Raw genomic sequence first — 12,215 nt, forward strand, 5'->3', positions numbered from 1 at the left:
TAAAATTTCCTCCCTTCCCCTGACACTTTCTCGGCTTGGACGCTCAGAGATTGCTGAGGGGAAGCGACTATCTAATATGGAGCTTGCAAAAACATTGCCAGTGCTTCTGAGCTTTCGATGGGTCTACTTGGAGATCTAAATCTAAGTTATTTCATACACATCAAAAACAACAAAACTATCTCTTTTGCAAGGAGAAAAGGAGAGATCTTCAGATATGATCCCTTCCCCTTCTGCAAAAATAAACTGACAGTTACTGGGCAGTTTTGAACTGCACAACTCTTACTTTTGAATGCTTCTCAAGAAAGGAGTAAGGAAACTGAGGCTTGCATGGCGGAGGGACTCTCAGGGCTTTCAGTCGCTAGACAGGCTAGCCAGGGATTCATAACACGACCCCCCCTTCGTCTTCTTCAACCTGGCACACGAAAGCAAAGTGCCGAACTCAGGACATTGCAGGGAGATGAGGGTCGCCTTATACTTGCATTCTTTACGCAGCCATCAATCTTCTTTGGGAGGCGGCAGGGTGATTTGCAGGACTTGAAAGTAATTTGTTTGTATTTGTAAATCCCAAATTTGAAACAAGACACGATGAGATACGGGGCAACCAATCTTTGCTTTGTCAGGGGTGACAAATGACTCAGGTCAACTTTTTTCCGCTGCAGTAATCAAAAAGGAAAACGGTCTTAGTTTGCAGTTGTAACATCACTTACAGCGTCAGCCAGCCAGCTATGCAGGTCGCATGGTTCTTGAAGACAGCTACTATGATATCTTCTTTTCTTCTCAATCAGGTTAGGTCTCCCAGCTTACACAATTTATTTGCAGCTTGCAGGAGCATGGTAGTAGCATTTTGGCTTGGCCTGGAACATATGCTGCCAGGTTTCTTGATCTCTTCAGCGCACACGCTCTTGCAGTCCAACACTGGACACTTAAATCAGTGAGATTTTGTCATTGCAGAAAATCCCACAGCAAAAGCTTAATGGTTACACTCTTCAGAAATCATATAGCTGATGGTCAATAGCTACAGGCTCTATGAAATTCTAGCACAGTTCAAATTTAAACAGTTACCTTGACAGAGATCTTCAACGTGGTCTCTCCACTTCATTCTGCCTTGGGACCATCCTCTGGCACACTTCCCACTCTAAGAGGGGTCTAGCCCGTACCCTGGGGGCACTGATTCTTCACCTTTACTCCATTCCTTGTCTTCATCTTCTGGGTCTTCATCTTCAGTTTCCACTTCTTAGGGATTTCATCCCAATCAGGCGTGGTGATGATGTTGCTCACCCTGGCACTCTTTGGGCAATTCTTCTGACCTTGGCGTACCAGGCTAACGGCTACTTCTTTGACTTCATGCTCCCACACCTTGTTAGAGGCCACACTGTCCTGCAAGATTTCTCTAATTAACAGCCTTAGATCTTGCTCTTTTCTCAGCTCGTTCTTGAGCTTTTCTGCTGTTTCCTCTCTCCATTCTGATTCTTTCTGCCCGACAGCTCTTAAAGCTGTCAGCATTAACCATGCTAGAGGTCCTGCACACTGCTTCTCTTTAGCTGACCACTTTTCCAGCTGCAGAGATTCCAACGCAGTTTCCAGACCCACTGGTGTGCAGTCCTCTTCAACCTCTGGCCATGCAATCGGGCCACACAGGACTGCCAATTGCTTTGCGGCTGGACCCCACAGCTCCAACTGCGGACAGTCCAGGAGTCGGTGTAACACACCGACAACCGCATTCTCCTTCCCTTGGCATCTGAACATAGCAGTATTCTTGGCACCCTGCTTGCTGCACCAATTGGGTTGCCCTGGCTGTGGGCTTCGACCTCTTAATTTAGAGGTGCCAAGATAGTGATAAAACAGACCCAGGTTTACTTACAAGGAGTACTTTATTGAGTAACTTACAGCACACAGGCGTACTCAATGGTTGGATAAGACAGCTTCTCTGAACCCAGAGCCATGGGGTACAATGGGTTTTATACCATACATGTTAGCAATGAGGCAGTATAACAGCAGCAAGCACCCCCTAGTGTTCATTCCCAGCATGGACTAATAGCGTTTGGTTCTCAGCACAGCCACCTGCAGCTTTAAGACAAACAACCTTCACTTCCCAGGCACATCTTCATTCACTCATTAGTATGGAATGTGCTAGGCCACGCTATCGGCCCTTTGACTCATCTTCACATGCTCAGAGGCTTACTAGCAAGGGAATTGCACTAATAATGAACTTAAGCAAGGCATTATGGATCTCTAGGCCCCTCTAACACTACAGGGGGCTTGGTTACGCTCCTGGGGCCAATACAGGCTTTAACCAGCAGGAAAATCCAGTAGATGGTCAAAGAGGAAACTTTTCCCTAGAGGAAATGTTGACAGTGGGACATGCAGGCCCTGTAGCTTGCAATGTGAAGTACAGCACAGCAACAGAATAAAACTTCCAACACATCACATCTAACTTGCAGCACCTCCTGATCTGTTGGATTCTGCTCTGCCTTGCTCCAAGAGACCTCCATGATTATACAATTTGAAACCAGATAACAAAAAGGAGCATTCACCCTGCTGGACCTTATACAGGCTCTCAAGTCTTCTAGAGATTGATGCCACAGAAGGTGGTATATCCCATGGCTCTTTTGCAACCTGCAACAAAGCCAGCAACATTGAGATGGTGTTGGGGTAGCTGTGCCTCCATGAACCAGTTGAAAAAACTGGATCCTTTATAGGCGGTGGAGGCTGTTTGATCTCTAGCCTGAGATATGGCCATGTGGGCATCAGTATCAGCAAGCTGCTGATACCCATGATCTAAGCAAGGATCTCCTTGGCTGGGGCCATGTGAAGAGTAGCTGTGTCGAAGTGAGCAGCAGTTGTACCTTGCAGGAGGAAATCGAAGTTGTACCACTTAGGAGGAAAATTGTGCTATTTAAGAGTGAGCTCCAGTGCCAAAGGCAGTGTCAATACTGAGGCAGGCAAGGCCACACCCAATGACATAATCAATTGTGAGTGGTCAAGCTCCCACGGTGGACAGTGGCTTTGGTTGGCTAAAGAAGACCACCATGGTACTTGCAACCACTTCAGGAGGCTACAGAGCAGGGGAGTCTGTAGCCGTGGACTTGGCCTACAGTAATGAGAGCAATGAAGCCAAGATGGAGAAGATTGGGCAGTGAGCACTTGCAGAGCCTGCTGGATGCTATTACTGAGAGAATCAAGAGTCATGCGCATATATGAGGGGGAGTCCATATGTGTGCTTGTGCACACAGCAAGCCAAAATAGGTTGAGTCTGAGGGAGATTATGAGGGGTTGGCTCAATTAATTGAGGCCAATTTTGATTGGCCCAGGACTAATAGATTAATTGAATATTGCAGCTCTACTTCACCTAATTAAGTTCTACATGGAGATATTTGAGAACTGCATGTTTATAACCCATAAAAGAATTAATAAATTAATTAAACCTAAGTGAAAAAGACTTGCCTCTTTTTGCTTTGTGCAGTCAATTGAACATTCTTCATGATAATTGCTTACACTGGAATCAGTGTGTTCTAAAGACAGTGTTCCAATGGATCCATCAGCCTCCTCCTAGTTGAAAGATGCAAAGACATATTTAAATAGATGCAGCTGCCTTTTTTCTCAAAAACACCGCCTGTGAGATGGAATATTGGCAATCCTAACAATTTTTTAAAATAATCTTTCAGTTTTCAAACACCAAATTATATAAACATTAAAATCACATAAGTCTCTCTTAAAGAAAACTTAACTTCTGAAGATCAACTGGAGTGCAGGGGTTGGGAATGATAGGAAACCTGCTGAATCCATACCCCAGCAGAGGGGGCCCACATCCAGCCCTTCTGTTCCTCACTGTTGATACCTGTTCATCTGCCCTCTAACTGTTGTACAGCCCCTTTAAGAGACAGCCTCCCTATGTGTCATATTTAAAATTCTATTCAGATACATAATGGTCGGCTTTGCATGTCGCAACAACTGAGCGTGTGAATGAGCAAGTGTGCTGGCTCCTGCCGCCTGCAAGTGGGGCAGGCAAAACAATCTAAAGATACTTTGTCCCTGCGTTGCTTAGCTTTGTGGGAGAGACAATCCAGCGTTGGAACCTGGGGTTTTGTCTCTGCCCCCAACAACCCAAAGTTCCCATTTCGCACACAACGTTAAACAAGCCAGTAGCCCTTGACACTTGCAGCAAGAGCAATTGGGTGGCAGGAATCAGCTTGCTCACTTGTTCTCCCTCATTCTCCCTGGGTTGTTGTGATGTACAAACTTGGTCACTGCCAATATTAACACTACAAATGAAAAATTAAATTTACATTTGCTCAGGGCCAATGTGATATACTTGCATTTTCTGTTGCAGAGGGGGAAAGTAGGGCTTGAAATGTGGAGTTAATTTACAAGTGGGTCCTAAAAGGTTAAGTTTACAGGTGGGCCTTAATTCAAAATGTTAAGTACCGATATACAGTAAAACAATCATTATTTTCCAAGATGGATTATAGATATGTTCCTATTCCATAATCAAAATTGAACTCTACATTGGGTTAGCCTTGAAAACAGCTCAGGAACTTCATTTGGTCCAAATGTAGCTGCATGATTATGAACTGCTGCTAGATGCATGGGCAGAATTGAGAATAATTCTTGCTGCCAGTTGTTTCCAGGGTGAATTAAAGGTGCTGGTATTGACCTTTAAAGCCCTAAATGACTTGGGACCAGAGTACTACCTCCTCCCTTATAAGCCTCCTTGGATAGCAAGATCTTCTCATGGGGCCCTTCTCTGGGTGCCTTCTCTGGCTGAGGAGAGTTTAGAATCAGGCAAAGTCAAACTAAGATTGTGCAAATGTAGTCTACTTTTCCACTTTTTACCACCTTAGAATATTTACATACCTTTAACATCTTTCCTAAACCATGTAATTTTTAGTGAGACTAAAAAGCAGGAAGTTTGAGTGGAGATTATCAGTTGGTTAAGTCCCGACAATGACTTTTAGCAATGATTTCAGTTTACAGTGGGTTGTATCCAAAGCAGAACTTGCACAAGGGTAATTTCTGACTTGCTTCTCTCCACCGCAGCCACTTGACACCCCTATTCCAAAGGCTCTAAAGGTTCAGGGACCCTCAGGAAAAACCTGGGGGCAGGGGATTGCAGTGTATACCGGGCATTGGTCAAAGATCTCCTCTTTCACCCTGTCCTTTCTGGCTCGGTTCGAGGCACCCAGAGGTGCCAAAACCAATAAGGTAGGGTTGAATGTGAGAAAGCAGGGTCAAGGCCAGTCAGGTCTGGCCAGGTCTGGTCTGCGGAATCACAAGGCAAGTTAGACCAGGCAGGGTCTTTCAGAATACTGGATAGCTCCAAGGTAGCTGAGGCACAGTCAAGGAGCGCTGTTGACTCTGCAACAGCCAAAGGCTTTCTGACACTTAATAAAGGCCAGCAGATCCTAGACCCACATTTTTCTTCAACCCCTCAGAGAAGCTGTTTCTTTCTTAAAGGGCCACTGCCCAACATGGACACCCCACATCCGAGGCCTTTTCTGAGTATCTCTCAACTCTCAGGAGAGGCTTTTCAGACGACACGGAGACCCTTACACAAGGGTCACTTTGGATACAACCCAATGGAGTTAATGCATGTCTTTAAGAGAGCTGGCAAATTAACCTTGAGACCTTTTAAAACAATACCATAAGTGTAATTCTGTTTCAATAACTTAGTTTCCATAAACTGAAAATATACAATAAAGGAAAGCCATTTGGAAAGGATTTTTTTTACTTTAAATATAACCTCTGACTTTCACATCAGACTTCATAGAATTCTGTAAGTCAGAAATGTATTAATGCATTAAAATCCTGTGTTAAAACTACAATTATGTCCAATTCTCCAAGAACACATTCTATTTACTCTACATGCAGTTACCTTTTCCTGGATATTTTCATCCATGTTTGCCAAGGGAGAGTTCTCATTTGGTGAATACAAAGATGAAGATGAAGGATTCTCTTTACAAAAGACATACCAGCTGGGAAGTCTGTTAAATAAGAGTAAGGGTCACACTTAATGAGCAGGATATTCCTCAGAAGACAGAGATGATATTCAAAATGACTTTGAATGGAAAACTTCACCAACACTAATACAATTAAATACAACACAGACAAATGCAAAGCTCTGCATTTAAGGGGGGAATGCATAGGTATAGGATGACGGGTACTGGGCTTGGTAGTAGTACATGGGAAAAGGATCTTGGGACTGCAGTTAATCAGAAACTGAAGATGAGTCAGCAGTGCTATGGCATTCATTTCCCACTTATGGACTTCCCACAGGCAGCTTATTGACCACTGTGTGAATAGAACACTGGACTAGATAGGGCTTTAGTCTGATCCAGCATGCCTCTTCTTATAGCTGTGATACGGCTATAAAAAATACTGATGCGATTTTTTTGGCTGCATTAATAGAACCATAGTTTCCAAGCAATGAGAAATAGTTCTACTTTATCCTGCACTAGTCAGACCTCATCTGGCATACTGTGTGCAATTCTGGGTGGTAGAAAATTGACCCAGTTTGCACATAATGTTTAGGATTTACAAGCAGTGTGCTCGTGCACGGTGCCCTATTCTTGTTCAGCATGACATGTGAACCCAGAATTCTGGTCTGTCTCTCCCCTGACAAGACAAAGAAGCCAAGATCAACAAGGCTTGTTCTTGGCTTCTTTTTCTGTCTTGTTAGGGGAGAGACAGGCCAGAATTCTGGGTCTGTATATCACACTGAACAAACCACAGATGGAAGGTCTGTGGTTTTCTGAGCTGGGCAGTGTGTAACAGCATGTTACTTGTAACCATAAAGCCAAGGTTTTTGCGAAACTGCTGGGGAGTGGTAGAAGAGGGACAGAGCATTCTGTCCCTTCTCCAGCAGCCTGCTGTATTTATATGATGGGTGCAGAAGAGGAGACTTCCCTCCTCTGGAAGCTGTTTAGACAGAGGAGGGATGGAGTACAGTGGATAACTCCTTACCTGAGCAAATTACTTGGGAGCAAGGAAGGGATCTCAGTGGCAAGAGCTCAGATGCATTATATGAACAGATAGTGCTTTATTTGAACAGATGCATTATTTGTACACCAGCCTTGCCAATAAAATATGCACCGGCATACAAATATATTGTTACTAATACACCTGTCTGCATGTATCCGTATGTCACAGAAAAGCTTTTGCAGCCTGTACGGCCTGCTATTCTTCTCCCAGAAGGAACTGTTGCACACCACTAGCAGGTGGATTCAGGCTGAAGCTCCACCTATTTCCATCAGACTACAGCTTTGGATGCTCTCCCTTCAGTGCACCTTTATGTACTAGTGGGAGAAAGCACGTCGCTACCCAAGAAGTAATCAAGATGGCTAGCCTCCAGTATTGTTGGCAGTATATCTCTGAATACTGGTTGCTCAAGAACACAGCTGCTTGTGAGCTTCCTACAGGCAGCTGGTTGGCCACTGTATGAACAGAATGCTAGATTAGATAAGCTTTTGGTCTGATTTAGCACAGCTCTTTACATTCTTAAGAACAGCAGTGTTTTTCAAACTCTTTTTATAACTTTATTCAGTGAACAAAATTCCTCCTATTTAAGATCAGAGTCTCATGTTACCTCCACAAAGCCAGGAAAATGGAAGCTAAGGCTGATGCCTTAACAGACATGCCACATGATCAGTAATGGTGAGCAATGTCACAAATTGTGCTTGTTTACAACTTACCCTTGATGCAGCCACAATTTTCCTTGCTCTTTCAGGCCCAAATCAAGTTGGGCAGGATGGAGTGCATGGAACCAGCAAATATGCCCCACATTACCCTGGTACTGTATTGCCTTCTCTGAGCCTTACAGTACTGCCTCCTGTGAGTTGACCTATACCTGTGTGTTCCTTACATCAGTAGCTGGCCTTATTAATCCTGATAAGATGGAGGTGGTGCAGGTGGATAGCTTCCTAATCTGGAAGGGGGGGATTCAACCTGCTTTGGATGGGACTGCATACCCTCTAGGGACATTTACCACCTAGTGACTGAAGATGGTACTGTAGGTTTCAAACAGGCACACATACACATTCTACTTAAAATACATTTAAAAAACCAAATAACCCTGAGGTGTACACTCCCAGGGTCCCCTTAGTATGCATGCCATGTTTCAGGTGTCTGCGTTTCACTGTCTTGGAGCTATGGTGCTGACAGACAAACTGGCAAGTCTTCTTTTATATTTTTACTGTTAAGTTCTATTTTTGAATTTGTAGTGTAAAGTTCCCTGGCCAAAATATTATGAAGCATGGTATATAAATGCCTTAAATTAAAGTAAGTACATGCCTGCTTGTTATCAGTTAGACAAAAAAATGTATGGAAGGACACTAAATAGTATTTGAAGAGTAAATTTGTTAGTCTTTAGTGAAAACACAGATAATTACTGCACCTCCTTAAAGACCCATAGATTATTTTGGCCTAAGATTTGGTAGACAACATCCTGCTTCATCAGATGAATTATGTGGGCTGTGATGTTAAGGATGGGTTCAGCAGTTAACATAAAAACACCAAGATACAATGATTCAGACAGCAGTTAGCAATTGTGTGTGTCTGGGTTTTCCACACATGCAGAACAAAGATTATGAAGGTGAAGACCGAGCCACTAATATCCCATGAAAGATACTGGGGGAAGGGAAGGTATTATTACAAATACTTTTAGGCTGCTCTTCAGCTGTGGCTCTTGGAGAAGCCTGCAGATAGCTCCAGTAACAGATAAAGCTTCCAAAACCATAACATATGAATCTGCCTCTAATAATATGCCCACTATGCATCATAGTGAGCCCCCTGCCGACCTTTTTGGACCTGTTGGCACATTTTGGAATTTGAGAAACTGTTGTGGGCACCACCACAAAATCGGTCCCACAGAGGATATGGCTAGTCATATAATGGCTGCTGTGGGAGCCTGGCTGGTCAGAAGTGAGCTAGAGAGGTGGTCAGGAGGCTAGAAAGGGAGAGAAAGAAAGCTGCTTTCACATTTTTCCAAGTTTTATCTGAAAAAAAAATATTTGAAGGGGATAAGGGAGTGGAGAGCTCCATGGGCGTTGTTTGAGGGGCCGGCGGGTGCTGTGTTGGGAAACCCTGCTATAGACTATCCAAATTAGGAGACAGTTTTGGAAAGAGGTTTCATAACCTAAAAGGTTATCTGCTGTTGCTGAGGAAAAGCCTGGGGAGGAGTTACCCTCCTTCTACAAAATTCATTAAGTATAGGTGTTACCTAGTAAGCATTTATGAACTTGAGCACACTCCGGGAGAGTGCAGAGGACAGGAAGGCCTGGCGTGCTGTGGTCCATGGGGTCATGAAGAGTCGGACATGACTTAATGACTGAACAACAAGTAAGCACTTACATTCATCCACCTAATACTTCGAAGATGCTTTGGGAGTCATGAACATTCCTAGGTTTGCTCCCCATACCCTAACCCCACTGGGTCAGCAGGAAACAACATATGGGAGTCTCCACCAGCTGCACTGAAGTGAATTATTCTCAACAAATTAACTGCACTAGTCTAGTAATACATAACTGTGTTAAAGAAAGTTTAATAAACCACTCTCTTTCAGTCCAATTGTTAACTATTTCTGGCTAAAGGGGGTTACTTATGAGCAGGGGTGCTTGGGAAATTTGATATTTGAGAACTCCTGCACAAAGAACTTACTCCACTGGATTTTGTAGTTCTCCCCATGTTGAGACACAGTTCTCAGCAGTTTAAATACATCAACATATGCATTTACATACATATTTAAAGCAAAAAACAATTTAAATATATGTTCATATATTTTGCGAGCATCTTTTTTTTAAAAAAGGCAAAAGGAATTACAAATGACATAATGAATAAATACAATGCAAAACTGAGACCAGAAACAGACAGATTCGCTCCTCCATACTTGAAGGGGCATGCAATTCCTGGGTTACTGTGCAGAACAAAAGGTCCAGAGAATATATCCTGTATAAATGTGCATACTTAAAAGCTGTTCAGTCAGGCTTGGAGTGTGGAAATCTACTGTGATAAGCTTTTATTTAGTTTCCGACTCTTTTGGGTATACTATGCAGTTGGCCGCCAATTTCCTTTTCAAGTAGGTAGGTCAAACCCCCACCTTTAGGAAACCTATTCTCATGACTTTAGGCAGAGTCCATGCCACAAACCAAATGCATCCATTTGGGGTGGTGCTAGGCAATCTGGGGCACACTCAATGTCACTTAATGTTGTCTAATTGTCTTTTAACAACGCTGTGATACTCATAAGCCAGTTTGGTTAACAGATGATGTCTTCATCCTTTTCAATTAGGGCTGCAACCTTTAAATGCTTAAATGCCCTTTCAATTGAGTTAAAAAGACAACGCCGATCAAGCAACACATTAAGAAAAATGTAAATTTTAATGGAAGTACTCATAAAGACTGGGTGGTAGGCACTCTTCACTCTCACAAGGGAGATAATGCCAAGAGAGCAACTGCTGCAACATATACATGTACTATCTAAAATAGGGATGGGGAACCTGTGGCCCTCCCGATGCTGCTGGACTGCAACACCCATCATCCATGACTGCTAGCCATGCTGATGTGATTTAGAGCCCAACATTTAGAAGGTTCCCCATCCTTAACCAAAAAAAGGTGCCTCTCCCCCCTCAAAAACAGTTGTTAGTGGTCCACAAATCTATCCAGAATAATTCCAATAATCCATCAAAACAAGTTTAATTAACTAAGTTTTCTTTAACTGGGTGACAGCCCCACTTTCAATGTACGCTTAGGGGTGGAGTGCTATATCCATGATAGAATGCATTCTTACAGTCACAGTGGGGCTTAATACCCCTTAACACCAGTTATCCACCCTGTCACATTCCCAGCAGGATGGCTGACCACACTATACTTGGAAATAGCATTTTATTGATCTGGCATTGGGACTTCCATACATCAAAACTAAGTCACAGTAAAAACAAACAAACAAACCCAGTGACATTATTTAACTGTTTACCCAGAATAACTGATCATATTTTTTACATTAATGGTTATTGTTTTAATGTAAGATACACCTACGCAGAATTAGAATGTAGTCACAGTGAAACATGGCTGGGCAACTTGATGCCCTTCTGATGTTGTTGGACTGCAACTCCGATCAGCCTGGCCATCATAGCCAATGGTGAGGGATGAAGAGAGGTGTAGGACAAGAAGTTACCCATCCCTACAGTAAAGAATCTGTGTGCTAAGTGCAAATTCTCATCTTCTTTAAAAGCCCACTTTGGAGACACTTACGCAGTTTGAAGCTTTGCGTTTTCCTCCATTTTCTACCTTTCACTCGTAGTGAGAACGTCTCACCCCAGTCCACTAGTTCAGAAAGGCATGAGGCACCTGGGGCTCAGATCTGCCCGAAGGCCACGCCCCTCCCCATTGGGGGGCCGTGAGGGCTCTGGCACAAGCACGGGCAGCGGAAGGTACGTTACGCGCGTGGGGAGGGAGAGCTCGGGGGCCCTTCCTCCTCCCATTACCCCCCTCCCGCCGTGGGGGCAGACACTGGACGAAAACAGGCAAGCGGTGGGGGTCGGGGGCGAGAAGAGCTCCGGGAGGGAGAGAAGGAAGGAAGGCGGCTCGACGCGCCCCGCGGCCAGAGCGCCGAGGCGGACGCCCGCCGGTCCTCTGTCCTCCCCCGCCTCCACGGATGCGGGCGGCCAGGGGACTTACCCGAGCAGGCAGCCGAGAAGGAAGCAGAAGGCCAGTAAGAGAAGCCGACGGGGCAGCTCCTTCATCGTCGCCCCCGTCTGCCTCCTCGGGCCAGGGGGCGGCGGCGCATCCTCCCGGTCGCGGCTGGTGCGGGTCGCGAGGGACGGAGGGAAGCGGAGAGCGTCTTCCGACGGGGGGGGCTGGGGGTCGCGCGGCCGCTGAGGCGCCTCTCTGCCCGCTTCTCAGCGCAAGCCGGAGGCAGCGTCGCCCGTTGCTCCCGCTCAAGCCCCGACGCGCTGAAGCAGAATGTGACGCGTCAGCCACTGCGGGCCGAGGGAGAGCGAGCGAAGAGGGCGGGCCGCGCCTGCGCGGCGACCCCTCTCTTATCGCCCCACCCACTGGCCTCCACAGAAAATGGCCCGACGGCGGCCGCCGCCAGCCAATGCCTGCGCGGGGTCTCGAAAGCCGATGGCTGATTGGACGACACTTTTTCTTTTTTTCTTCCCTCTCCACGGCCATGCTCTCTCTTCACCACTGGCAACGTCAGAAAAGAGGTAGGGTTGGTGG

The 12,215-nt window shown here is 45.2% G+C and overlaps 1 protein-coding gene across 2 annotated transcripts in view; it reads right to left on the minus strand.

Annotated features, from left to right (window-relative positions):
* SUCO (SUN domain containing ossification factor) overlaps nt 1-12,048 on the minus strand; it is a 78,045-nt gene extending 65,997 nt beyond the window's left edge. For both annotated transcript variants that reach the window (XM_084850969.1, XM_084850968.1), the window contains exons 1-3: nt 11,670-12,048; nt 5,873-5,981; nt 3,445-3,549 (exon numbers count right to left, since the gene is read on the minus strand). In XM_084850969.1, the coding sequence (XP_084707095.1) occupies nt 3,445-3,549; nt 5,873-5,981; nt 11,670-11,734 (279 nt within the window). In that variant the 5' untranslated portion in view covers nt 11,735-12,048. The remainder of the gene's footprint in view (nt 1-3,444; nt 3,550-5,872; nt 5,982-11,669) is intronic.
* Between the last annotated feature and the right edge of the window lie 167 nt (nt 12,049-12,215).

Source organism: Heloderma suspectum, chromosome 4 (assembly GCF_057233095.1).
Source record: "Heloderma suspectum isolate Gila_16-S chromosome 4, 16-S_ref, whole genome shotgun sequence".
Lineage (NCBI taxonomy): Eukaryota > Metazoa > Chordata > Lepidosauria > Squamata > Helodermatidae > Heloderma > Heloderma suspectum.